The 25,842-nt window shown below is 38.8% G+C and overlaps 1 protein-coding gene across 1 annotated transcript in view; it reads right to left on the reverse strand.

The window, feature by feature from the left end:
- The window catches only part of SUGT1 (SGT1, suppressor of G2 allele of SKP1 (S. cerevisiae)), a 77,285-nt gene that overhangs the window by 25,417 nt on the left and 26,026 nt on the right, over positions 1-25,842 (reverse strand). Inside the window, exons 6-10 of the mRNA XM_006837675.1 lie at positions 22,512-22,565; positions 22,124-22,140; positions 19,144-19,166; positions 17,489-17,585; positions 15,896-16,003 (exon numbers count right to left, since the gene is read on the reverse strand). Of these exons, the coding sequence (XP_006837738.1) occupies positions 15,896-16,003; positions 17,489-17,585; positions 19,144-19,166; positions 22,124-22,140; positions 22,512-22,565 (299 nt within the window). The remainder of the gene's footprint in view (positions 1-15,895; positions 16,004-17,488; positions 17,586-19,143; positions 19,167-22,123; positions 22,141-22,511; positions 22,566-25,842) is intronic.

The raw sequence follows: 25,842 nt of genomic DNA on the forward strand, positions 1-25,842 counted from the left end.
ATATACCCTTTGGGTGGTTGAGGATGCATGGAGGGGATTGGAACCATGGCAATGAGATGATATACGATAGAATCAATGTAAAACTAAAGTTCCCCCATGTAAACTATCATGTAATTCACAATAAAACATTAAAAACAAGAGGACATGGAACAAGGTATATTCATTGCTGATGTCAGATGGATCTTGGCTAAAAGCAGAGAATTCCAGAAAGAAGTGTATTGGTAGTTTACTGACAGCAAAAGCATTAGACTGTGTGGGTCATGACAAGCTATGGACAACATTGTGAAGAACTGGTATTCCAAAACACTTAATAGTGCTCATCAGGAACCTTACCGTAGACCAAGAGGCAGTCATTCGAACAGAACAAAGGTATACCAAATGGTTTAAATTCAGGAAAGGTGTGTGTCAGGGTTGTATTCTTTTACCTGTATGCTGTATGTACTGCAATCTGTACACTGAACAAATAATCTGATAAATTGGATTATATAAAGAACTTGGCATCAGAATTAGAGGAAGACTCATTAACAATCTAAAATATGCAGATGATACATGCTTGCTTGCTCAAAACAAACAGGACTTAAAACACTAATGAAGATTAAAGACACACAACCTTCAGTATGGACTGCACCTCACTGTAAAGAAAACAAAAATCTTTACAACCAGACCAGTAAGTAACATCATGATAAATGGAAAAAAGAATACAGTTGTCAAAGACTTCAATTTGCTAGGATACAGTCAAGAAATCAAACGATGTATTACATTAGGCAAATCTGCTGCATAAGACCACTTTAAAGTGTTCAAGAGCAAAGATGTCAGTTTGAGAACTAAGGTGTACTTGACCCAAGTCATGGTAGTCTCAATCACCTCAGATACATGTGAAAGTTGAAAAATGAATAGGGAAGACCATAGAAGAGCTGATGTATTTGAATAATGGTGTTGAAGTACCATAGACTGCCAGAAGAACAAACAAATCTGTCTTGGAAGAAGTACAGCCAGAATCCTCCTTAGAAAGGAGGATGGTGAGACTTTGTCTTTCATACTTTAGATACAGTATCAGGAGGGAACAGTTCTTGGAAAAGGGCACTGTAATGTTTAGGGTTCTGTGTCAACTTGACTAGGCCAGGATTTTAATTAGCAATTCAGATGTGCTTATTCCTAGATGACAAAACCTATTATACACATAGTTAACACTCTGATCATTAGTTCTGAGCAGCCAATCAATTGAAGGGCTACTTCCTTGAGGATGTGGTCTGCTGCCAATATAATGGACACAGGGCAGAGGTTCTATTTCTCTCTTCTGCTGGGGATCTGGAACTCTGCAACTGTAAGCCAGTTTCTTGATAATAAACTTCTCTTTATATATACATATATGTTTCATTGGTTTTGCTTCTCTAGAAAACTCAGCCTAAGACAGACATTAAGCTTGGCAAAGTGGAGGGTAGTGAAAAAGTGGCAACCCCTGCCCACAACAAGATGGGTTGACACAGTGGCAGCAACAATGGGCTCAAACATTAACAATAACTGTAAGGATGACACAGGACCAGGCAGTGTTTTGTTCTGTTGTACATAGGATCACTATGAATTGGAACCAGCTCAACACCACATAACAATAACAGAAAAATATAGATGGAAATAAAGGTAGAAGATAGACTACGAATAACTTCTGAATGCTAGATTATTATGAATAATCCTAACAGAACTGTGCCCACCCATAAAACCAAACCCCTATCCAAACCAAAGTCCTGGTGTGGTTCTGTAGGATAAGCACTTGACTGCAAGGTCAGTTTGAACTGCAGGGTCAGCTGTTTAAACTCGCCAGTCACTGCTCAGAAACCTTACACAGGGTTGCTAAGGGTTGAAGACGAATGGTTGGAGGGCACTAACCAACTGGGCTGCTACCTGCAAGTTTGATGGTGTGAATCCACCAAGGATTGTGCAGGAGAGAGATGAGGCTGTCTACTCTCATAGAGATTTTGTCTCGAAAATCCAATATGGGATCACTCTGAGTCAGAAGTGATTGACAGCAGCGGGTATACAATCCAAACCCACTGCTGTCTAGTAATTCCACTCCATAGAGACCCTGCAGGACAGAAGAGAACTACCTTATAGGGTTTTTAAGGCTGTGCATGAGTCTTTCCGCAGGCATACAGCCTATCTTTCACCCATGGAGTGGCTTAGGACTGTCAACAGTATGTTTAGCAGCTGAGCACTTTAACCACTGCACCAACAGGGCTCTTTCTAACCCCTATACCTGTGTTTACAATCCCATTTGGGAATGGGTGTCTTTGTTATGTTAACGAGCCAGTATTAATGGTTGCTGTTGAGTGTCTGCTGGTAGGTTCCAACTCAGTGACCCTTAGGGTTTCTGAGGGTTTAAATCTTCCAGGAAGCAGAAAGCCTCAACTTTCTTCGGCAGAGTGATTGGGGGGCTCCAACCGTGGACCTTGTGGTTTGCACTTCATTGCTTATCATATGAAGCCACCATGCTCCTAGTATTAGAGTGTGTCTTCAACCTATTTCTTCTGAGATACAAACCAAACTGAGCAGATTAAGTACAGGGATGTGAGCAGAGACAGAGGAATAGAGATGCCAAGCCACATGGAGACCTCCCAGTAATAAAAGCTCAAAAGAAACAAGGACCTTCTCCCAAAGCCAACAGAGAGAAAGATCCTGGAATTTTGAGATGGAGCCTGGAATTCAGACTTCTAGCCTCCTAACTTGTAAGACTAGATTTCTGTTTGTTACAGACACCCACGTGTAGTGTTTCTGTTATAGCAGCACTGAAGAACTAAGACGGAGTCCTGCTGTGGTGCTGCAGGTTAATGCATTAGACCGCAAGATTGGCAGTTCAAACTCACCAGCCACTCCTCAGAAACCCTAATAGGGTTGTTCAATGGCATTAACAATAACAACAGAGAACCAAGACAGGTGGCGATTCCCAGCACCTCCATCGAGGGTTCAGCATTTGGCTTTTCGGATTAGATCTTATTCCTTCATCCTGTTTTCAGTGAACTACTGGACTTAAAAATCGGTGCTATTTCTAAAGTACTACAATTTGGTTTGGGTTTGTAGTTTTGTTTTTGAAAAAAGGTCAGTCATTCAAGCTCACCAGTCACTCCTTGGAAACCCTATACAGGGTTGCTATGGGTCAGAACCGACTGGACAGCACTTAACAACAACCAATTGTAAGAGGACTCCTAGTGTGGAGCTGTAGGTCAGCACTGGGCTGCGAATCACAAGATCAGCAGTTCAAACCCTATACAGGGTCACTATGAGTTGGAACAGACTCGATGGCACTTAACACACTGTAAGACAATAAATTTCTGTTTATGGAAGACATCCACTTGGGGTATTTCTGTTATAATAGCTTTAGATAATTAAAGACATTGAACCGTCTACAAAAAAGTCCCTTACTTTACTCGAAGACAGTACAAACTAGCATTTGGATCAACTCAAGACACTAAACCTAGAGAACGATTTAGAACAAACAAAGATAGTTATTAATCTGCTGCCAACCTAAGGGGTAGCAGTCCAGACCCACCAGTCACTCCATGAAAGAAAGATGCAGTAATCTGCTTCTGTAAGAAAATTAACCTTAGAAATCCCATAGGGTTGCTGTGAGTTGGAATTGACTCAATAGCAATGATTTATGAACAAAGAGGCCTTTATAAAGCCAAAGCCAAAGATCTGAGTAAAACCAGTTACAGAAGACATGCTGACCTGAATTTGAAATGGTACTCAGTCTGCTGATTAAAATCGCTGCAGGTAAGGAACAATTTAAGCAGTCCTTTAAAAGAGGTATAAAGGAGGGGTGATGAGGCAGAAGACAAATTTTCTTGATTTCCTTTTTATACCTATTCCATTTTTCACTCTTTTATATGCCTTTAAAGATGAAGTTTTAAGTCGTGATGATTCTGGCAAATACTTTTTGTCCAATTTCAGATACGGTCACTGCAATCACTAATGTTGTTGTTGTTGTTGTTGTTAAGTGCCTTCGAGTCGGAGCCGACCCATAGCGACCCTGTACAGGGTTTCCGATGTATGTCAAAACACTTTGTACTATCATCTAACCTCCTCTAAGGTCTCCTCTGCCTGGCAAAGTTTGTTAGTTTTTCAAAGAAAGGAACTCACTGGATTTGGAAAGAAGGAAGATTGCTCTAAGTTAATCACGGCATTGATGTGGCCTTTGTAGGAAGTAGGCAGCAAGCTCCCACTTTCTGCTGCAGACTGACAGTGACGGGACCTTTCCAAGAGACTAGGGAACTGGGCAGTTTACTGGCGAACTTAATTTTCTGTCAAAATTTTAGAACCATCTGTTTAAAGGCTGCAGACATCAAATGACTACTTCCCGTAATTACCTGCAAGCCTTCCTGAACTTCTCTTACCCAGTTCTCAGCACAGTTTACTACATCAAACACTTTACTAAGAGAAATAGAGTAGCTCAGAATTCCAGACTGAGGCCAAACTAATATAGCCACCGTCTTTTCACAATGAAATTAACAACAGTCCTTTTTTAAAAATGGATACAGTAAATGGAGAAGAACTAAAATGTCTTCACCAGAATTCTAAGAGCTCATTTCAAATATTTTACTACTACTCTGAGTCAAAGTCTCTGGATAGTACAAACAGCTAACACTTTCATGCTTACCAAAGGTTAGAAGTTTGAGTCCAGCCAGAGGCACTTCAGAAAAAAGGCCTGGAATTCTATTTTCAAAAAATCAGCCAATGAAAATGCTATGGAGTACAGTTCTACTCTCACAGACACGAAATTGCTATGGGTCAGAAATGGCTTGATGGTAACTGGTAACTGATCCTGTGAGCCAGGCTCTGTCTAGTACTTATTGACACAATCTCTGTTACATCTAGAGAAACTGGTAAGAAGCATTCCTACAAACAAAACATTACAGTAGGTGTCAACTATAATGACAGACCGAAGTACTACGATGAAGTATGCCAAGATGGCACTGGTGTTGAGACTGACTGATTACTTTCTCAGCTCCTTTAGACTTTTTAAAATGTAATGATATTTATTGCTTTTATAGCCTGAGTGCAAATCTAAATAATCAGGATTCAAAAAAAAAACCCCACATAATTGTAGCAGTAATTTATTAAGCACGCATTCTATACCCTGTTGCTAAGTGCTTCACATACATCATCTCCCTGAATATAACAACCTAATAAAAGGAGATTACCATCCATATCTCAGAGAAGAGAGAGGGGGAGCCGTGACTGAGGGAGATGAAAGAACTTGCCAGAAGTTATTTTTTAGCTAGAAATTTCACTTATCATGTTTCTTCAGAAATAAGTAGGAGTGGAAAGACAAAAAAAAATCTGTTTTATAACTAGAATAAGGAGAAACCTACGTGTCACTTGGATGTATTACCTTGAGCATGTAAAAATCTCACTAAGTCTCAGCATCTCCTATACAGTAGGAATACCAATAATGCCTATCAGACTTGTTGGGAGAGTTAATGAGACCACGTATGTAGGATATACACTAGACTACAAAGTCCATTTAAATTGCAAGACTGCAGGTGTGAACTCCTCAGAAACCCTATACAGAGCAGCTGTGAGTTGAAACTGACTCGACGGCACTTAACAACAACAATATCTAATGATGTATTGGGCAAATTTACTGCAAAGGATCTATCTCTTTACTGTTTAAAAAAGGAAAGATGTCAGTTTGATGACCAAGGTGCATCTAACCCAAGCCAAAGTCTTGTCAGTAGCCTGAACATGCATATACAAGTTGGTTTGAAAAACGAAGACAGAAGAATTGATGGGTTCAAGCCATGGTGTTTGTGAAGAATACTGAATATGCTGTGGACTGCCAGAAGAATGAACAAATCAGTCTTACAAAAATAGACCCAGAATGTTCCTTAAAATGAAGATGGTGAGAGTTCAACAGATTACTTTGGACATGCATGTCATCAGAAAAGACCAATTTCAAGGTAAAGATAACATGTTTGGTAAAGTAGAGGCAGTTCATGATGACTGGATTCCAATAAACTAGTCACATGAAGATGGTGCAGAGATGGGCAACGTTCTATTCTGTTCAATACTCAAGGCTGTCAGAGCCAACTCGACAGTAACTAACAACATATTACAACATACAAAGACTAGAGCACAGTGCCTAGTAACAGCCAACAATAACTAACAACAGAATGCTACTACCCATAGCTTTATCATCACTATAAGTGAAAAAACTGGGGAAATTTACTTAACATTTCTGTGTCCAGTTTCCAGACCTGTAAAATACCAATACTATTCTCGGACCTGACTAGACAGCACTTCACAACAACAATTACAAAGATTGCATAAGATAACACACGAAGTCCTGCTGTGATCCTGTCGGATAAGCACTGGACCAAAAGGTCAGTTTGAACCACAGGTCGGTGGTTCAAACTCACCAGCTGATCCTTGGAAACCCCACACAGGGTCACTATGAGTTGGAACTGACTTGACGGCATTTAGCAACAAAATCAGCAATATACTTCTTTGGACTTCTGGTGTGGCACTGTAGGATAAACTCTGGACTGCAAGCCACAAGGTTGGCAGTTCAAATCTACCAGGTGCTCCTTGGAAATCCTGTACAGGATCGCTATGAGTCGGAATTGACTCGACAGCAGTGAACAACAATAATAAATCTTTTTCCATAAGTCAGATAACATGGAACAGGCTAGATAAGCTATGGTACATGAACACAATAGAATCCTTTGCTATTGAATATTTAAGGTAACCCAAAACTATGCATACTATGGTGGTGGTGGTTATGTGCCACAGACTCGGTTCCAACTCATAGCGACCCTGCATAGGGTTTCCGAGGCTGTAAAAATCTTTATGGGATCAGAAAGTCTCATCTTTCTTCCACAGAATGGCTGGGTTTTCAGAATGGCTCGACTCATAACCACTAAGCTAGCCCAGACCTCCTGATCCATGATACAGGACATGAGTTTTTTAAAAGGCAGCTGCAGAATAATACATGTGGTAAAATTATTTTCTTTAGAATAAATACATGAATAAAAGAGGCAATAATAAATTTCAGTATCCACAAATGATAGATGCCAGTAACTACTTTTTTTTAAATCCTCACCATTACTACCACACCACTGTATCAAACACAACAAACAAAATCCCATAGTAGCTTTATGTCGAGATAGCCCCAGTACATCATCACTGAGATTATCCTATGCATATTAACAGCAGAAATTCATCCTAAAACTTCACGTTTTAGATGGTAAATAGGAAATGGCAATCATTTAGTCTCTTAGTAAAGATGAACGTGTTTATTTTCCAGTCATTTCACCTAAACCTCCACCTTTTACATTGGTATATTACAGAAAAACTGCTTTGACTAATAGGAATGAAACCTATTGTGGCGCTAGAAGGCAAGCAATGGACTAGTAACTACAAGGTTGTGGTTCAAGCTCACCAGTTGCTCTAGGAAACCTGACACAGCGTCACTATGAGTCAAAACCAATTTGATGGCACATTGTGGTACTGTGGGTAAATGTGTCAGACTGCAAAGTCGTTTGAACCAGAAGGTCGCTGGTTCAAGCTCACCAGGCGCTCCTCGGAAACCTTACACAGGGTCACTATGGGACAGAATCAACTTGACAGCACTCAACAACAAATAGGTATACAGCAACATTTATACAAAAGTAAATTTACTCCAGAGGATTTTGAGAATTCTGATTTTAATTTAAAGAGAATGAATATTAGTGTTTAAAATTCGTATTTCATAGTCTAGTTTTTCGGCACTGAAATCATAATCCTTTAACTGTGACCAAATAATGTTGTCATAAGACTAACAAGATGGAACAAAAAAACCTATTTTCTTGATTAAAAAAATGGATTAATAGGCAGACATGAAAGCTAATATCAAAGACACTGACTGAAAAAATAAGAATTATGGCTTTGAAAACACATCTTTGTTATTATTAAGAGCCATGAAGTCAGTTCTGACTCATAGCAACCCTGTATAGGGTTTCCAAGGAGTGGCTAGTAAGTTTGAACCATCGGACTTGTGAAAACAGTCAAGTGTTTATCCTACAGCTCCACACCAGGACTCATATTAGATATTAAATTGCTAAATACTTAGTTATATGCTATTTCATTAACTAAAGGTTTTAACTCTTCCAATTTTCATTGTAAATTATATTTTCAATCAAGTTAGTAATACTCAAGCAATACATGGATATGCAATATTCACTCAACCTTGAAGGTTGGAAAGAAAACAGAATTCTCAAAAGCAAAGAAATAGCTCTTTTATAAGCCACACATATTTTACAGTCTTTCATTTTAAGCAGATTCTCCTAAGCAAAATGCAAGCTTTTTCTCAATTCACATACTGAATTCAAGACATCTTGAATACATATGATAAGAAAATTACTTCAGTACTTTTCCTTCTCAGTGTCATCACTAAATAAGCTCCAGGTACACACGGAAAAATTTTCAATATTTTAACACTGTCTCCCTCTGCTGTATGAAAATGGAAAGGACTCCAAGATTTCGTCTTTAAGATATTAACTTTAAATTATTTCACAGTTTGTTTCCCAGAAAATATAGTTCAATGGGGTCAGGATAAAAAAAAAAAGTAAGTAACCATCAAATTTAGAAGAAGCTCTTCATTCCATTGCTCAATCCAGAACTTAGAAAAAACTAAGTAAAGCTTAGCCTTTGGTTGTCAGTTCGATTCATGGTATTGCCTTCCGGGTCAAACTGAACATATGCACATAAATGGAAAGACAGTCCAGGAGTGGAGACAAGAGGACAAAGCTTGGGTGTTGTAAAAAGGGTTATGGGCTCTGTGTTTACCTGGCTACACTATGGATACTGAATGTTTCTTCTACCTAGGACTGTAAAAAAGACCTGAGTGATGGAAAGGGAGCTTGTAAGTCCACCTTTAGCCTATGATGTTGTTGTTGTTAGGTACTATCGAGTTGGTACTAACTCATAGCGACCCTATGCACAACAGAACGAAACACTACCCAATCCTGGGCCAACCTCACAAGTGTTGCCATGTTTGAGCCCACTGATGCTGCCACTTTGCCAATCCATCTCGCTGGTGGTCTTCCTCTTTTTCTCTGATCCTTCACCTTACCAAACATGATATCCTTCTCCAGTGACTGGTTCCTCCTGACAATATGTACAAAGTATGAGAATTGAAGTGTGGCCATCCTGGCCTCCAAGGCGCACTCTGGCTGCCCTTCTTACAACACAAATCTGTTGGTTCTTTTGGCAGCCCATGGCACTTTCAATATTCTCTTCTAACACCGTAACTCAAAAGCATCAATTCTTCTATGGTCTTCCTTATTCACTGTCAACCTTTCACATTCATATGAGGTTACTGAAAATACCATGGCTTGGGTCAGGTGCACCTTAGTCCTCAAGCTGACATCTTTGCTCTTCAACACTTTAAAAAGCTCTTGTGCAGCAGATTTGCCTAATGCAATACGTCATTTGATTTCTTGACTGCTGCCTCCACAAGTGTTGATAGTTAATCCAAGAAGAATGAAGTCCTTGACAACTTCAATCTTTTCTATACTGGTAAGAATGTTGTTTATTGTTCCAGTGGTGAGGATTTTTGTTTTCTTTACATTGAGATGCAATCCATACCAAAGGCTGTGGTCTTTGATCTTCATCAGTAAATATTTTAAGTCCTCTTCACTTTCAGCAAGCAAAGTTGTATCATCTGCATATCACAGGTTGTTAATGAGTATTCCTCTAATCCTGATGCCATGTTTTTCTTCATATCTCGGATTATCTGCTCAGCATACATGTTGAATAAGTACGGTCAAAGAATACAACCCTGTCGCATACTTTTCTTAATTTTAAACCATTCGGTGTTCCCAAGGTCTGTCCTATACTTCATTGGATATGCTAAGAGGAGAGTGAGGAATTTCCCAGAAGGAACTACTGGCTTTATTTTAAGCCAGTAGTCTGTGCATAAGGAGCCCTGATAGAGGAGTGAATTGTAAACTGTTCAGCAGACTGAGTCTACCACTCACTCCATAGGAGAAAGATGAAGCATTATGATTTGTAACCATTTATGGCTTCAGAAACCACATACAGTATCCCTATGAACTGACTGAACAGCACACAACCATCACAAGTCAGAACCAACTTGGTGGCACTAAATCATCACCAGCACCCTATGTATAGAGTAAAGGGCTTAGGTGGAAGCCTGAGTCCCACCCAGGACTGCTGAAAGAACAGGAGATTTATGTTTCAAGGAAATACCTGCAGAAAGAAAAGTCACTAACATTCTGAGCAAGCAATCTGCTGCTGGATGCACTGAGACAAGAAAAGTCTGTGTCCATCAGAGAAAACCTTCTTCTAAGACTTAAAGTTAAAGGGAAGCAGCAAGCAGACATCCTGCTATGTTAGATGGTGACCACCTGGGTCTACTTGATGAGTGGATGTGAAGAGAGAGCGCAGCACTGAAGAGCTAGATTGAGTGAGAAGAGGAAAAGATTGGCTGGTCTGAAGTTTAAGGAGCTGAGTGGACTTCTGAACCTACAGACACCAAACTAGCTCATGGGGACCAGGGCAGCTAGTCTGAAGTGCAGGGAGGTGTGTGTAGGCTCCCAAGCTTGAAGTTGGTACCCAAATGATCTAGTTAGGATGGCTAGGGCTGAATTGACCAGAATCCAACCTAACTTAGAAAGAGATGTTTGATAGTGTGAGCTGGTGTACACTGCTGCAACTTTGATGGCCTACTTTGGACTGGTGTGGTGCTGTGGGCTAATGCTCTAGACCGCAAAATTGTTTGAACCACAAAGTTGGTGGTTTAAGTTCATCAGCCGCTCCTTGAAAACCCTATCTATATAGGGTCATTATGGGTCAGGACCAACTCATCAGCACTTAATAACAACTTTGGACTGGACTTTGCTTATCGATGCAGATGCCCAGAGTCCCAAGAGAAATAAAAGTCTTCATATCAAGGAACATGCTAGTCTTCAGAGTACATGGCTGATAGGGTGGACGGAGATTAAGGCATGAGTGACTGGCTTATAAGCTTTGCTGGGTATGCTTACAGTTAAAATGTATGAAAGGGACAACTGCTACAAGACTTCCACCAAATGACTTTCTCCAGATGGGTCTGGGTAAGAGAAGGCGGGGAGGATGCTGATAGGGTTATGATTCAGTTGTGAGTGACTATTAAAAGGGTTAACTGTGAAACCTTGTAACTCTTAAGTGGGTCTAAAATGAGCTTTCCCAGGAGCAGGAAGGGGATCTCATTACCATCAGAGAAGCTGTGAGTGGAGTGCATCTCTGACCTGGAGATCCCTGTGTACTGAAACTCTTCAGCCTACAGACATAAAACTGTGGCAACAGAAGAGTAAGAGAGGAGCAGCAGCCGAACCAAGACCCAGAGCACCAGACGGAGCAAGTAAAACTGAGTGCCTTCTGGGGAGGAGTCTCACTTGTTGAGTAGGGTGCCTCCAGACACTTCATTGGGGAGCTAAGTTTTCTGATCCACAGAGTTAGAGCCAAGTGCTTTCAGGCTGTGGCTTAGTGCTCTGTGAGCATTATCAGCAGCCCGAGAAGAGTTCTGTAACTTTGCTAGACCTGGACCAGAGAGAGGCCTGCCTGTGGCAGAAGAGAGGCTGTCCTAACTGGGAGAACTGTGCCCTGAACATTCCCGACCCTGAATTGTAACCTATTAACTTCTCTAATAAATCCCATAGTTGGGAATATGGTGTCCAAATTCTGTATGGCCATTTCAACAAATTATCTAACCCAGTTTAGTGTGCTGAGGAAGGAATAATGAGTGCAGTTTTGTTTTGTTTTGTTTTTGCACTGAACAATTCAGTATCTGTGAGAACTTGGGGAAAGCATTTAAATTTCATGAACCTCAGTCACGAACTCTGGTAGCGTAGTGGGCTGTGTTGAGCTGTTGACTACAAGATCCAGAAGCTCTGTAAGAGAAACATGAGGTTTTCTGCTCCCATAAAGATTTACAGTCTCAGCAACTATTACTGAATACTCACTATATACAAAGTAGTAGGAGGCTTGTTGTTGTTAAGTACCGTTGAGTCAATTCTGACTCATAACAACCCTGGATTTCCAAGGAGCAGCTGGTGGTTCAAACCAACCTTGCAGTCCAGTGCATTAACCCACACCGCCACACCAGGACTGCAATAGGTGGCTAGGGTTACCAAATTTAAACAAATCAAAACACAGCAAGGAACATACTTATATTAATGAAATATAAAGTTATCTGGACATCCTGTATTTTATTAGTAACTCTAAATGAGGTACATGTTTGGACACAAGTGAGACAATTCTTTTCCTCAAAGCACCTACAGAAAGCAAGAGAAATTAAATGTACTTATAACCAATATTATACCAGGAAGAAAAGTTATTATGAAACATTTTTTAAAGGGGGAGGAGCACACACACACAAAGGGCACTGTGGCAACACAGTAAAGGGAGAAGAGGCTGGTCAGAAGAAACACTCATTAGAATAAAGATGACCGTGGACAGATAGATACTCAGGCTGAACAGGATGAGAAGGAGAGGGAGAGTATACCCACCAGTATATAAGGGTTTGAAAGAGGATACTTGTACACTGGAATTTACCTATGAATATGGTGGAGCATACAGCGGGCAAAGTGATGAAAACTTCTTAGATATTACTAAACATCTTAAGGCATGAGTTACTGGGCCTGGGGGCTCAGGACCATAGTTGCAGGGGACACCATGGTTCTACATCCTACTTTGGTGAGTAGCGTCCGAGATCTTAAAAGCTCATGAGCGGCCATCTAAGGGACAATTATTGGTCTCTCCATGTGCTGAAGAAAGAAAAGTGATGAGCACTGAAGACACGTGGAATCAATTAGTCCAACAGACTAATGGAACACGTGAACATCAGTTTCCACAACCCTGAGACGAGAAGAACTAGATGGTTCCTGACCAGAGAGCTGCTCTATCCTACCACTACCAACTGCTTTGAAAGAGATCACATTAGAATATTCCAGAAAGAGTAGGAGAAAATAGAGAATAAAACTCAAGATTATATTTTAAAAAAAAAAGACTTGACTTGTCAGAAAGAGACTCGAGGAACCTGAGAATATGGCCTTCGGCCACTCTTCAGGTCTGGAACAGAACTCACCATGGTGGCCCAATTTTCAGCCAAGTAGTATGGAGGGGGGATGGGACAACATCACTAGTATGATGTATGTTCATCATGGAATGAGCATTCAAAATCCAAAGGGCAGCATTTACCTAAGGACAAAGTTGAGGAGGGATGGGAAGGAGGGTGGAATGGAAATGGGAACTACAGGGAGGATGTGGGATAGCTGTTGTTGCATGGTGGACAGTGTAATCATTGAGATGAAACACAGTGTGTGATTTGTTGAATGTGAACCTGATGATATTGCCTATAAACCTTCACGCAACTCACAATAAAACTTTTTTTTTTTTTTTTAAGTATGACACAGTTCTAAATTATAGCCACAATTCTTGTCATGGGTTAAACACAAATTCATAAGTCATTTACCATCTAGTCACTCAAACCAGTTTACACTTAAATTATTTCAAATGGATATACATTAACAACCTCTTGACAGAAATATATACAAAAACAGCAAACTCATAATCTTCTGGCCTTTTTCCCTCCCAAATCTACCTTCAGTTTTTATACCTGATAATTTTATCCAAAATTTGATTATTAAACTCTAACCTGTGTGGATAGGTTACATTTTCATCCCTTTTCTCACTCTGAACCCTCCCCCAAAACTGACATCTCTGCCTCAACACTGTGTAGCTTTGTAATCATCAGAAAAGAACAAAAGTGCAGGTCCTTTTAACGAACTGCAAAAAATAGTAATGCTTCTTGACTTTCTATTTCCTGCTCCACAAATCTGCAGCTGTCTGTTCTTACTGCAGGCCTAGTTACCATTCTCCATTACACAAGGCAACCCTGATCCTATTCCACAACAGGAAAAATCACATTTCCTTAGAATTAAATTCAATAATCAGTAGCATGTGTTGCAAGACATGTGTACAAAGGAAGTGTAGTAAAGGAAAAGTCTCCTTATGTTGTTCATTCCCATTAACTCATTTATCAGATACCATCACACAACTGTACAGCTGAAAAGGATTTCAGAGCTTATTTAGCCTTCATTCCTCATTTTACATATGATAAAAATTTAGGGATACAATCATTTTGTCACTAGCCTAAACTCATAGGACAAACAACCAGAAGCCATAGCTATACTATCACCTGTATCTTTAGACTGAAATTTAAAACACTGCTTGAATTATAATTCTACATTTTTTTCTGTTTGAAAATATACAGGAATTTATAAATTATGTAACTGCTATTGTTTTAAGTGCCATCGAGTAGGTTCTAACTTATAGCGACCCTGTACAGGATTTCCGAGGAGCAACTGGTGGGTTTGAAGCACAGATCCTGTGGTTAGCGGTCCAGTGTTTATCCTACAGCACCACACCAGGACTCCTCTGACTACCGTGGTACAGTGAATTTATTTGCTATGGCTCTTGTACCCACTATCTTAGTAACTCCCACCAAAGGAACAGGTTATTGTTGTTAAATGCCATCGAGGCAATTCTGACTTGTAAGAACCCTGTATAGAGTTTCCAAAGAGTAGCTGATGGGCTTAAACTGTTGACCTTGTGCTTCACAGTCCAGTGCTTACCATAACAGTGCCACACTAGGAGTCCATGCAAACAAAAGTGTACAGGACTCTTAATGCAGGGATTCGTTGGTTTTATCATTACATGGGTTTTAAATGAGCCATCTCAGAAGCAGGAATGGGGACTGCCAAGACCATCAAGAAAAAAGAGACAAAAGCAGAGCCCACCTTTGAGCCCTGAGAAGCAGAGATGCGGTGGCGGGGGTGGTGGGTGGTGGTAGTAGCGGCAATAACAGCACACAGAACGACATGTTTCCCCGCCCACAAAATGAGAACAGCTGAGTGAATTCGGGCAGGAGACTGGCTTGAAGAACTGGGTACTCTGAGCATTTATCAGCAGCACCACAGGATCTTCTAACTTGTCTAAGTAGGGCAGAGACCAAGGGGCTGCTTGGCTAACAGGCTGCTGAGTCTCTTCATGCCCGCTTGTGAATCGGAAGTCAGACACCTCTCCACGCCCTTTATGAAAGCACTCAAACTGCAACTTAAATCACTAATGTCTCATAATGTTGTTGTTAAGTGCCATCAAGTCGATTCCAACCCATAGCCACCCTGTATAGGGTTCCCAAGGAGCAGCTGGTGAACTTGAACCAGCAGTTCAAATGGCTTTGCAGTCTGACGCATTAACCCACAGCAGCACAACAGGACTCCATGACTCATAAAAAAGTAACCTAAATTTCAGCTTGACTAAAAAAGAAAAACAGAGCAGACACATCTTTATATGAGCGTGTAATTTCTAACTATATGAGGTAGGGTGAAAAAAAAAGTGTATAATATCAGTATCAAACCTTAAAAGAAGCACATTATTATATATCTAATTCTTGAAAAACATCTCTACTTAGAAGATATTAATCTTAATAGACTAACTCAGGCTATGTGGATTTTTATACTCCATTGTCTTAGATTTTTGGGGTTAAAAAAACCCTGACCATCAAAAATTATTAACTTGATGAAATAACTGTCATTGAACAATGTATGTGGAAATTGTTGAAATGGCCAACGTTTTGAACTTTTAAAAGTACGTGGAAAAATACAATTAAAAGATAACAAAATTTTTAATTTTGAAGTCCCTTTGTATAGTTGCCCCAAATTAAAAAAAAGTTACTTTACTTACTCATCTCTTAAAGAGATATGAGTGAAAAGATCCACTTAAAGTTTATAATCATCAAGTGTTATCTGATCATCAGTGCTGTGATATTACTAAAAACCATCTTTTTCAAACAACTTACCTTTGTTGAAAGTACTTTAAATGTGCTTTGTTCTGGTATTACAGGATGAAGAAGTCTTAGTTTCAAACTGTAATCCTCTCCAGAAGGAAGTTTCACCAAAGCAGACAACTGATGAACAAAAAAATTACATTTTGTAAATTTATACAAGGCTCAAACCTAATGATCCCAGGTTTCCCCTACTCTCGAAGAGAGCGTTCCTATGAATCCTCATGTAAGCCCAACCAGAGAAGCAATTACCATTAACATGGGAACAATTTTTGAGTGTTCCCAAACCTCAAAATCTACCTACCAATCATACCAGATAATACACAAGCCCTAAAACAGCACATAAATACAGTGTTCTGACACTGTGCAAAGCTATGGTGACTTGATCTGAGACCTCGGTGAGGCCACCCACGCTGGCATGTGCATTGCTCTTCAATGTCTCACCCACTGCAAAGCTGGGTGCTAGATTCAGTTTTTGCAAAAGCAAAAATCCCCTTCGGATTTCTTTCAGTTGTCAAAAAGCAGCACTGAATGTTACCTTTCATAGAAGCAAAGTGGAGTAAAGCAAATTTTCAAAAAGCAGGAATACTCGTATAGATTTTCAATATTGTTGGAGTACATTTTAGCTGGAATATCAGATTTAAGATGAAAACCTCAAAAAAAATCCTTACTTTCATTTGGTATTCTTGACATGGATTCTTATCATAAAATCACAGAAAATAAAACATTTCATAAAACAGTGTTTGGAATTTAAATCTCAAGGAAATTCACTAAAAAACACCATGTATAACAACTATATATATGGCAGCATATAGTTTATTAAATACTGTGTGAAGCATCATTAGGGTCTCTGCTAAATGCTAATGAGGTTATTAACATCATACTCATTTGCTACAGTTTAATAATTGTAAGACATGCATTCATTACACAACAAAAACTGATAAGCCTTTGTCATGGAGCACACCACACAACATAACCAAGTGATGCATCTCATTAATGTTAACCAAGTACCGTTTTGAATTCCAAAGTCTAAACAAAAAGAAAAGAATGACATGTGGCAATACAGGATAAGCTCTGGACTGCTAACTGCAAGGTCAGTGGTTCAAACCCACCAGCCACTCCTTGGAAAGCCTATATGGGGTGGAACCAACTTGATGGCACTTTAACAACATTAATAGCATATAGGGAGCACAGTGGTTCCATAGGATAAACACTGTATTGTGACCCATAAAGTCACCGGTTCACAAGCTGCTCCGCAGGAGAATGACAAGGTTTTCTATTTCTGCAAAGATCTTAAAGGCCCGGAATGCTATACATGGTCGCTATGAGTCAGAACCAACTCGGCAGCCCTAACAGCAGCAGCATAGCATAGCATATGTGTATCTCAAAATGTAAAATGATTCAACATGAAAAGCAGTGCTTAGATCTTAATTCAGCATTTTCTACATAATCAGAAACAATGGCATCTAGCTATAAACTGTCTGATATTCCTGCAATATAATAGTATATTATATTGTATATATAGTATATATATACAATATATATCTGCAAATACTAGCATTCAACCTCAACATTAAAAAAATAATAATTCAAAGACTGTATACTGACCTCTGTTTCTGAAAATTCCACATATACATCATTCTTCTGAACATTCTTAATCATAAGTGTAATGATTACTTGAGATTCTGTTTGATACCAGTCATACCTATTAAAAAAAGAAACTTTAGAACAAATTTTCTTAAAGTTGTTGTTCCTTTAACGTTCTGTCAAGATGAGCCAGTCTGTGGCAGTACTGCAGGGTATCCATCACACCAAGTTCTCAGGACTAAAGCTGGGTGCAAAAAGCCCCAAGCCCAGATAGCAGAAGTAAATTAGCTAAAATTAAAACACTAGGAATTCAATGGTGGATTTTTCAGTGCTCCAAATACCATAATTATTATTTGATGTTTATATGATCTCCTCTACTGCTTCCACCAGGAGAACAGCAGTTCTATAAGCAATGGACTGCAAACCACAAGGTCCTCAGTCTGAGTTCGCCAGTCGCTCTGTGGGAGAAAGATGAGGCTTTCTACTGCCATGAAGATATAAAACCTCAGAAATCCTATAACCAGAGCCTTGGTGTGGCGCTGTAGGGTTAATGCACTACGCTGCAATGTTGGTTTGAACTGCAAGGCCAGTAGTTCAAGCTCACTAACCACTCCTCAGAAACCCTCTACAGGGTTGCTATGGGTCGACAGCACTTCACAACAACAATGTGAGTCAGAACCACCTTCACAGTACTTAACAACTGCTGCCACCAGACAGTTCATAATTTTCTCATCTACTGTGTCCTTAGAGTGTCATCCTGTAACTCTCTAGAAGTAAAATGAATAAATTAGATGGTTTTCTCCCCTAACATTTTCAAATAATCTTAAGTGATTAGATCATAAAAGCACCTGATGAAAAAAATTGTATTTAATAACAGTTTCAATCTCTTTGAAGCTCAGTGAAGATGCAAAGTTCCAACTCAATGCTTTCTTTTTTTTTTCAGCCTTAAGAATACATTTTGGACAGATGGTTAATGAAATTATTAAAAATAAATTCAAATATTTGCTAGCTGCTTCATTATGATAAATGCTTCTATGAAAATTTTATTTGAAATATAAAAGGCATTTGTTGTTGATGTTATATGCTGTCGAGTCGGTCATAACGACCCTGTATAAGGTTTCCATAGAACAGGTGGTGGGTATGACCTGCTGACCTTGTGGTTTGCAGTCTAGTGCTGATCCTACAGCACCACACCAGCAGTCCATAAAAGGCACCGAAAGTTACAATTCTGTTAAGTTTCCAAACACCAAATCCACTGCTGCCAAGTGATTGTGACTCCTAGCAACCCAGGAGGACAGAGTAGAAGTGCCGAGATTTCAAGTCTTTAAGAAAGCAGACTCGTGGAGCAGCAAGTGAGTCTGAACTGCCTATCCTCAGGCAGACAGATGATCACTTTGACCATTGCGCCACCTGGGCTCCTTCTGTTAAGCTTCAAACTTACTTACTTGTGTAATAACATCAATTTAATATATGGAACCAGGCAATATAACTTTAAAGTTGAGAAAAGTTTTGAACGAAACCCAATTCACTAATTCAAAAACAGTTATGGAATTTGTTTTTGATAAGGCCATAATGCAATTTTCAAAAGCACACTAACACTTAAAATGGCAGAGTTTTTACTGTCCACATTAGGTATATTTATCATGTGTATGGTTTTAAGAAGAAGAAATACTCACTTGATTTTTGGCTGATGAGTTGGCTGGAGATGGATTTTGGCAAGTTGAATGAGAAAGATTTTTACAAGTTAGTTTTAGAACTTTACATTAAAATACATGTTATTATTCATTTACACAGGCCTATGGCAGCAACTAAAAATAACAAGTTACTTGTAATAACCAATTGGAAACATTTTTCAAAGTCAAAGCATGATATCCATAATTGTTCTAAAAGACAGTACTAGTAGTCTTCACAAAAAATATGTTTAGCATTTTCAAATTTTTCATTATTTCAATTTCAAAACAGATTATTCTTTTAAAATGAAAAAAACATAAACAAAAGACATTATAAAGGTCTGAATAGAAATTACTCATGTAAAATGTTCAGTTTAAAATTCAGTAAATAACTCCCTAAACTTAAAATAGCTTTTGTTAAGTGCCATTGAATCGGTTTCAACTTATAGCAACCCTGTATAGGGTTTCCAAGAGCGCCTGGTGAGTTTGAACTGCTGACTTTGTGTTTACCAGTCCAGTGTTTACCCTACAGTGCCACACCAGAGTCCGAGAATAGTAACATTTAAAAATTTATTCTCAAGAACACAGGATATTGTAACATTCAAATAGTACTCTGAAAGCACCTGTATGCATTTCCATGGTGCCGTCTTGATAGTTAATAGTCTTCTGTTTATGGCATCTCCACAACAAACACTGTACAATGCACATCAAAAACAAAATGACTCTTGACCAATCCATACCTTCCTGAACTATATGTGTGTCAGTTAAGACTATGCGAATCTAAAAAAACACGTACTGGGTCTTAGGAGGACTCTGGGTTAAAAAAAAGTAAGAACAAGATGGGATTTGAGAAAATGAAATAAGTAAAACTGCTCTAGAGATGTGTATCTAACTCCAGAATTACTCTCCAGGAGTAAAGATTGAGGCGTGCCTACATGGCACAAATGGTTAAGTGCTCAGCTACTAACTGAACCCTCTCAGGCCAGGCAATCTGCTTTTGAAAATGCTAAGGAGCAATTCTACTCTGCACACATGGGATCACCATGACTCAGAATCAACTCAGTGGCAACCAATCACAGCATTAAAAATGGAAAGGGCTAATGGTGGTAAGAGACAAAATTCCTGTTTTCTATATAAGAGACAAAGTTGGAGTTCCAGCCAATGCACCCCACACGTAGTTCATCCATCTGTCAGTAGAGGCTAGTGTGTTGTGATAAGACTGCATAGGATTCAGTGGAACTTCTAGGTTAAGAAACTAGGAAGAAAGGCCTGGCAATCTCTTCCAGAAATCAGCCAAGGAAAATGGTATGTTTCAAAACAGTACAAACCACAACGGGTTATAGGGACGGCACCAAACGGGGCAGACAGTGTTTCATTCTACTGTGCATGAGGTCTTCATGAGGAAGGGCTGACTAGAAAACTGCTAACATTGTTTAGGAATGAAATCTACCTGAAAAGATAATGACTAGAACAGATTATTTTAATTCACCTTGGTACCAGGATAAAACTAGAGGCTAACTGAGGCTAAACAGCTGTTGGCTTAACTTGAGAACGTCTTTTTCTTTGTTACTCATATGCCATTCTGCATTTTTCAGGACTAGTTCCAATGCCTAAGGAGTTCTGGTAGAGCAGTGGTTATGAGTCAGGCTGTCAACCTCAGGGTAAACAGTTCAAACCTACCAGCCATTATGCAGGAAAAAGATGAGGTTTTCTGCCCCTATAAAGATTTACAGCCTTGGAAACTCTATGCAGAGTCGCTATGAGTTGGAACCAACTCCATGGCACACCACCACCAGTACCAATGCCAAACATAGAATCTGACTAAAACTACTAGCAGACGAAGATGGAAAACAACTTCTAAAATTTTCGAGTCCATTCCTGTTTCCTACCTTGAACCCTACCCCAAGGAATATGGAGGTACAAGATAGATGGACAGGGCTCACTTTTGAAGATATTCAAACCTTAGTCACTATTTATGTGCCTATCATGCCAGATACACACAACGACATGGGTCCTATCAGTCCCAGTTTACACATAAGGAAAGTTAAGGGACTGAGTGACTGTCTCAATGTCACAATGCACTTCTGGAAGATAGACATGTCAGTTTTAGAAATGAAGACAGAAATTCAAAAAGGTTAATTGCTCAGAGAGTTAAGACTACACATTGTCTCCTGACTCCTAATCATTTTATTTCATGACTAAGTATGCAGAGGCTCAGGGCTAAAAGAGTATTATTTAATCATGCATTTTGGAAGTCTGTTGACTCCCCATAGGATAAGCACTAGACTGTGAGTCACAAGGTCGGCAGTTTGAACCCACTAGCTGCTCCGTGGGAGAAAGATGGAGCTGTCTGCTCTTGCAAAGATTTACAAGCCATAGGCTTATAAATTTTCTCTAGGAGTCAAAACCAACTCAATGGCACTAGCAACAACAGGAGTCATTCATTAATATACGTGAATTCGTTTAAAAAGAATACTTTTTAATAACTCTAAAGATGTAAAGACCTTCATTATAAAATCTAATAAAATATTGATAAATATTTCTAAATTTTAGGTAACCTTTTGAGTCAGCATACCATACAAAAATCCTGTAAGTTATTCTAAAAAAGTACAAGGGGGCTTCAAAAAAGATAATAGAAGTTTTCTACAAAACTTTGTGAAGACTCATCATAATTGTTTAACCTAAATAAATGCACTATTTTCTAATACAGAAAAAGTAAGTAAGAATCAGCCTGACTGACCATACTAAAATATTCCAAACCAACTTGGGCTACACAGTAAATTCATTAAAATAGCCCAACAACTTTGACTATAAATTCCTGTTTAACTGACCAAAAAATTTATTTCGGCTACAAAGGAAGAGATATCTAAATAAGATTGCTTACTATTTATTTGCAAACTTATTCTGAGTCCTGTCCCAAATATATCCAGCTCTTACAATATAAACCTAAGTAAAAACAAGAGGGATTAAAAACTGGGCTACTTACCTTTTCAGATTCGGATCCTATTAAAAACAAACAAACAAAAAAAAACATGTTCACACAGGCAAAGTTACATACATGATTTCACTGGTATAAGCAAACACTGCCAGTAAGTCAATCATTCATGTATTTCTAATAAAGGAAGGTCGTTTAATTTTGCATTATTTTACACTCTTCAGGAATTTCTTACCTCTGATACCATAAAACAACTACAAAACAAGTCCATCTCTATTTCAATATTGTAAACTAGGCAAAATTCAACACACCTGAGAATCTGTACCTATGGGAACATGTATTACTTAAATTATATATAACAAAGTGAAATACAAATTTGTTTAAACCAAAAACTATCAAAAGTTTTCCTCTGTTTAAATTGGGAAACCTTTATACGTACCATTTTGAGCTTCTTGACACCTTTTAATCCAGACAATGAAATTACCATTCTTACCTAGAAAGCAAAAACACCATAACATCACTCAGCTGTACAACTTAACACACTTATTCAACAAATACTTAAGTACTTACTATAGGTCAAATACTATTCTAGGCACTGGGGATTCAACAAAGAATAAAATATATACTTTCGGAGCTTATAGCAACTCTGATGCTATCTATAGCTATAAATAATAATTCATTTTTCATCCAAAGGGATTGAAAAAATGTTTTTTAACTACTTTTTTTAGTAAACAAAAGTAGAAAAGTCAATACTCAAATTTATACAGAGGGCAAAAGGGACTCTGAATAGCTAAAAGCAATCTTAAATTCTTAGAATAAAATATAGAACGTGGCTGTAGAACCTCATATTTAATGATGGATTATCAAAAATGACAACAAAGCAAAACACAAAATAGATAAACAATTTTGTTCATCAAAGGACATTACCAATAGAGGTACCAAAATAAAAGGAAAAAGAAGCCTACAGGTTGATAGAAAAATTTCAGGAGCCAAATTATCCAATGTTGTTGTTGTTGTTAAGTGCCACTGAGTCGATCTGAACCCATAGCGACTCTACATAGCGTTTCCAAGGAGCCGCTGGTGAACTTGAACCACAGACCTTGCAGTTTAAATGACTTTGCAGTGTGATGCATTTTTGTTGTTGTGAAGGGCCGTCGAATCGATTCCGACCCATAATGACCCTATATAGGGTTTCCAAGGAGCAGCTGGTGAGCTCGACCCACCAACCTTACAGTTCAAACGACTTTGCAGTCTGATGCATTAGCCCACAGCGGCCACACCAGGAAACAGCGACCTTTCATTTTAAATTACTTTGCAGTGTGACACATTAGCTGGGTCCAATATATCCAAAATATATTTTAAAAACCTCTACAACTTAGAAACAAAAAACGTACAAAGGATTTGAACAGAAATTTCACCAAAGAGAACATTCAAATAGTCAGTAAGTGCAAGCATATGAAAAACTGCTCAACATAACCAGCCGTTCCCGACAACTTACTGCTATCAATTCCCACTTAGGGAAGCCCTATAGAAGAAAGAGTAGAATTGCCCTGTAGAGTTTCCAAGGCTGTTTGTTATCTTTACAGCAACAAACTGTTGTTGTTAAGTGACGTCCAGCTGGTTACAACTCACAGCAACCCTGTACAGGGTGGATTTCCGAGGAGTGGTTGGTGAGATTGAACGACCGACCTTGTGGTTCAAACCAACCTTGCAGTCCAGTGCTTATCATACAGCGCTACATCAGTACACCACAGAAGCAGACTGCTACATATTAGGCCCACGAAGCAGCTGGCGGGGTAAAACCACCAACTTTTCACTTAGCAGCTAAGCAGCACCCTGTACAGGGTTTCCGAGGAGCTGCTGGTGGATCTGAACCACTGACCTTGCAATTAGCAGTCCAGTACTTATACAGATATGCAAATCAAAACAATTAACATACCACACCTCACCCCCATTAGTATGGCAATGATTTAATTAAAAAAAAAAAAAAAGGAATACAACATGTTGGTGTTAGTGAGATGGCAAAGAACTGGGATCCTCATCTATGCCTGGTAGCACTGTACAACAGTGAAACCACTGTAAAAAGGATCATTTGGTGGTTCCTCAAAAAGTTGCACTGAGTGTCTTAGAACAGTATAACCATAGGACCCAGTAATCCCAATCCTTGGTATGTACCCAGAAGAAGCAAAGCCAAAATGCGAACAAATACTTGGATACAATGTTCATTTTGGCACTTTTCACAATAGCCAAAAAGTGGAAACAGAAATGTGGTGATACATGCACACAATGGGATACTATCAGTCATAAAGAGAAATGAAATTCTGATGTATACCATGACATGGGTATACCATGAAAACAGCATGTTAAGTAAAATAAGTCAGTCATAATAAGACCAACACTGTATGATGGAACTTAGATGAAATTAACCAATATGTAGACTCCAAAATGATTCATGGTTACCATGAAGATGAGAGAGGGAGGAAAGGAGGCATTTTCTTTAGGGGATACTGAGTTTCTGTTCATGATAGTGGGATAATTTAGAAAATAACAGTGCAAACAGTTTAATAGAATCAGTACCACTGAAGTATGCCTGTAAAAAGTGTTGAGATGGTGTATTCTTTGCTATGTGTATCTTTGCAACAATTATTTAAACCCTTCCAAACTCTTCCCTCTTCCTTCCTGTGTTCACCATTTATTTTCTTCCTAGTCTCCTCTCCTTAATTCTTACCACAGTCAATCTCACTGTTTCCCAGATACAGATAATCCACATTTCTCCCACTCCTTTGCTCTTCAAGGAGATTCCTCACTCTCAAGAAATCGGATTCCCAATATACTGTCAGGGTGGCATGGAGGCCTGGTAACTGGCAACTAGGCTGAGGTCCAGAAACCTCACCTTGACCCAGCTTGCTCTCCAATGCAGCCACTTACTCTGTTTACTAGTCCCTCAAAGGCTTCATTTGTTATCATACTTTTACTACCAACAGCCAGAAGCATCTTTATGTTTTGTGGAGTTTTGTGCTATCTCCAAGTTATATAGCAGTCAAGAGATTATAGATGGTGAGTCATGTATTTACTGACAGCAATGTAAACATGTACACAAAGAAAATACTCACAGAACTTGAGTCCAAGCAAAGCAACTAATACAATATAATGTGAAGAAAAATAATGAACTCATCCCCATGGCTCAACTTTCAGCCAAACAAGAAACAGACCTAAAATGTGAACAATAACACCTAGGAGATATGTACTCCTCAGAACCATCAACGACAGGAGATCAAAAGGGCATCTGCCCAGGGAGAAAGCTCAGAAGGCAGGAAGGGAGAAGGAGGATAAAAAGAAATGGTAGAGACAGGAAGGAAGTGGGAAGAGGGTAGTTAGTTACATTGTGAGGTTGCAATTATGTCATGAATCAAACATGCATAAGCTGTTGAGTGGAAAAGTCAATTTGCTCTGTAAACTTTCACTCAAATCACAATAAAAAGTTTTTTAATAAAAGAAAACTTAAAAGCACTCTAAGTTTACTAATTCAAGCTAATTACCACAAGATTAATCTAAAAATTGAAAAGCAATGAACTATTTTTTAAATTTCCTAACCTTTTCACTAATATGTAAAAGGAGTTACACATACAAGTATTAATTAAAATTCACGTGTGTACATACATATATGCAACAGAACCAACAAAATTTGAGACTGCCAACTATATTCTATTGAGAAATACTACATAGATATCATAGATGAATAACATATTGCTGTTAAGTGCTATCGAGTT

The sequence above is a fragment of the Chrysochloris asiatica genome, unplaced genomic scaffold (genome assembly GCF_000296735.1).
Source record: "Chrysochloris asiatica unplaced genomic scaffold, ChrAsi1.0 scaffold00022, whole genome shotgun sequence".
In the NCBI taxonomy this organism is placed as follows: Eukaryota; Metazoa; Chordata; class Mammalia; order Afrosoricida; family Chrysochloridae; genus Chrysochloris; species Chrysochloris asiatica.